Source organism: Zootoca vivipara, chromosome 12, assembly GCF_965207765.1.
Source record: "Zootoca vivipara chromosome 12, rZooViv2.hap1.1, whole genome shotgun sequence".
NCBI lineage: Eukaryota > Metazoa > Chordata > Lepidosauria > Squamata > Lacertidae > Zootoca > Zootoca vivipara.
The window spans coordinates 13376741-13379878 of record NC_142595.1 but is presented as its reverse complement, the minus strand read 5'-3'; the positions used below and the strand labels follow the sequence as shown (position 1 = coordinate 13379878).

At 48.0% G+C, this 3138-nt stretch overlaps 1 protein-coding gene across 1 annotated transcript; it reads right to left on the bottom strand.

Annotated features, from left to right (window-relative positions):
- Positions 1-525: 525 nt before the first annotated feature.
- Positions 526-3138, bottom strand: HEXIM1 (HEXIM P-TEFb complex subunit 1). Its single transcript, XM_035134844.3, has 2 exons — positions 2792-3138; positions 526-2584 (listed from the first exon to the last, which is right to left on the bottom strand). Exon 2 carries the CDS (start codon positions 2180-2182, stop codon positions 1109-1111), a length of 1074 nt encoding a protein of 357 aa, XP_034990735.2. The 5' UTR covers positions 2183-2584; positions 2792-3138; the 3' UTR covers positions 526-1108.

Here is a 3138-nt window from a genome sequence, read left to right as displayed (position 1 = left end):
GATTTAGCCCAGAATGGGCTATTTAACCTTTTTAGAAAGGCGACATGTCATTCCTTCCAGCTCATAATGCCATGACTACTATTAAAATGGCAGGATGTTGGCTGTATCTCCATAAACAATATTCATAATAAACACTTCGACATTTGATTCAATATTTGGTTCAGGCAGCCAGATCTGAGCTTCACCTTCCTACCTGCCCTCCCCCCAAACCTCTGTTCTCCAACTGTAAAAAGAGGAACAATAGTTACCAACCATACAGGCGAGAAACATAGTTTGCTTTGACAGCACATATGGTAAAAAGGAACCAATTGTAAGGTACTAAGGACAAGTGAAGGGTGATCTAACAACTAATGTGTTTTCTATATTAGGAAGCCAAACCAATGGCTTAAAGCGGCCTGTCCCAATTAATTCCCCATTAAAACTTTAAATAATGGCATCCAGATGTCACCTGGAAAAATGATTCACAATATTCTCCACCTAGAGAGAGTATCTTGAATTATTTTTCTAGAAACCACACCAAAATCATTACACCGACATGACCTTCAGTTTATTAGAACTCTTAGCATGAATCTGTATATATTTTTGTCACCATGTGACTGTGTTTTCCTTTTACAACTCCTCGTCACCTCTCCCTCCACCCACAACTAGTCTCCCTTTTAGAAGACACTCAAAATAATAGTTTTAACAAGTCAGATGCAGTTTTGCAAAAAAGAAAGAAAAAAAGAGTTCTCCCATGAATGCTGGATATTATTCTGTTTTGTTTTTAAAAAGAACCCCACTCAGAGACCCCTTTGATTACACATAATTTAAAGAAAGAGCACACACTACGTTAGAGCTATCTTCAAAAACAATATGAGGTTTTGAATTTATTCTGATTAAATCACCAAAAAAAGAGAAAAGGTCCATTGTCTTTTATATATACATATATATATATATATATATATATATATATATATATATATGTATATGTATATGTATATGTATATGCATACACACACACGCACCCACAAAATGGAGATAACTTCTTGCATTCTGATTTCGGGGGGGGGGGGTTGGGGGTTTCTGTCCCATTCCACAAGTCCTTAGAAAAAAAATCTCCCCTGTTTCATCAGTCTCCCAATTTGGGAAAAGCTTTCTCCTGTTGTCTGCTGAGTTCGTTCTCTTTCAAGAGTTTCTGGTTCTCAGCTCTCAACCTGCCCAGTTCCTCCTCTAGCTGACTTACCCGGGGGTCTTCCGTCGAGTCCCCCAAGAATTTCTTGTTCTCCATCCGCAGGCGGTTGTTCTCTTCCTCCATCTTGGAGAGACACTTCTCCAGCTCCAGGTACTCTGTGATCAGCTCCTGCTTGCTCATGTTCTGAAGGCTTTCGACGTGGTACTTCTCGTAGGTCTCGGAGAAGTCCTTCTGGAGAAACTCGCTGCCGTCGCCTCCCATCCCGTCGCTGCCGCCGCCCTCCTCCTCCACAATGAAGTCTTCCTCGCTGGTATCCTCTGACTTGGCGGCAGTCTTCTTGGGGAACAGGCCGGTCTTCAAGTCTGGTTCTTCCTGGTCGTGATCCTCCATCAAGAACTGCGTGGTGTTGTACGGGGCGACGGGCTGCCCCTTCGCGAACATCTCCGCCCGCAGCCTGGAGGCCCGTTGGCTCTGCTTCTCGTCAAACTTCTTCTTCTCTTCCCAGCTGAGCTTGTAGTATGGTTTCCAGTGCCTCTTCTTCTTGGAAGGGCGCCTCCTGTGCTTCTTCTTGACCAGCTTCTCCTCCTCCTCCTCGCCTTCAGCTTGGGGCCTGAACCTCTGGCCAACAGGCCCGGAGTAGACTTGGCACTGCAAGCCGAGCTGCTCTCCATCACCTGGATTTTGGACGGCCGCAGGTGCGCCACAGTTCTGGTCCTCAACCTCACCGCTGACGGCTCCCTCTGGGGCACCCAAACTTCTCCCAACCGGAGGAGCCGCATGTTCTGCATCAAGGCAGGCCTCGCTGTCTCCCCTCATGGGGCTGCCATCCTGCTGCTTGGCCTCTCTCCGCTGCCACCTACCGTCCATCACTTCCCCTTGGAGCAGTTCTCGGCTGGCGGGTGGAGAGATCAAAAAAGGCCCCTCTCCACTACTGGCATCCCTGCAGGGGGAGAAGGGGGAAGTTTTGCCATTTGGTTGCTGCTGGCTGGCAGAGAGGGCAGCGTCAGCCATTGTTGCTTCGCTTGGCAAGCCAAGATTTGGATTTCTGGTGCTTCTGTTCTCAGTCCAAAGGGGCTGGCTCCCTCTTCCTCCTTAAAACCTGCAACTGTCTTTAACTCTTTAGGTTGTGGTGGCCAGCTTTTAAAGTTCGCAGGAAACAAAGGCCCTTAACCCTTCATGCACTGGGCTTCATTTATAACCCCTCGCAATCTTCTCGGCCACTTCAGCTCCTGAAACAGGTTCTCACAAGTTGCCACTGTTAACCCTTGCAGGAGATCAGCAACAGTCTTGTCATCCGAAGGCCTTTAGGCTTGCATGTCGGTCAGGTGCTGAAGAACCAGTTCTCCCCACCAGCTACCACCCTGTCTCTGCGTCTCCTCTTCACATCAACAGCTGCATGGCAACTCTGCACATCTGGAAACACAAAAGTTGGGGATCGAGAGATGTATGAGCTAGCACAGGACCCAAGGCAACAAGAATAACTATGCCCCCTTGAGAGCAACTTGCAAACGATAAGAAGAAGTTAGGGGGGGGGGGACAAAATCCTAGAGATGGAAAAGGCAACTGAGGGGTTAAGCTGCAGGCAACGAAGAGTTAAACTGTCTCAATCCAGGCACTTACGGGTTAAAGGGGATCCAGTTCCAGCACCGCAGGAGTTAAGAGCTGTCCCGATGCCAAATGTTATTCCTTCCTCTCACCAGTTCAGATCCAAATAATCAGCTCGAGAAGGAGAAGAAAATCCGGCCCAAGCTTTCAACAATTAAAAAACTATCCCAGTATTGCATCGGAAGGGTTAAAAAAGAGCTCCACCTTAGACAGCAAATTGCGAAGTCAGCCGGGAAGGGGTTAACTTCTCCACGCACACCCAACGTTCGAATACCCACCCCCTCGCAGTTGGCCCCGCCCCCTCCTCCGGCCTCTTTCCTCCCTTACTCGAGCGCCTTCTGTTCTCAACTGCTACTCCCAGC

Bases quoted from the DNA above. Each gene is read 5' to 3' on its own strand.
- HEXIM1 (XM_035134844.3), bottom strand. From the start codon at position 2,182: ATGGCTGACGCTGCCCTCTCTGCCAGCCAGCAGCAACCAAATGGCAAA.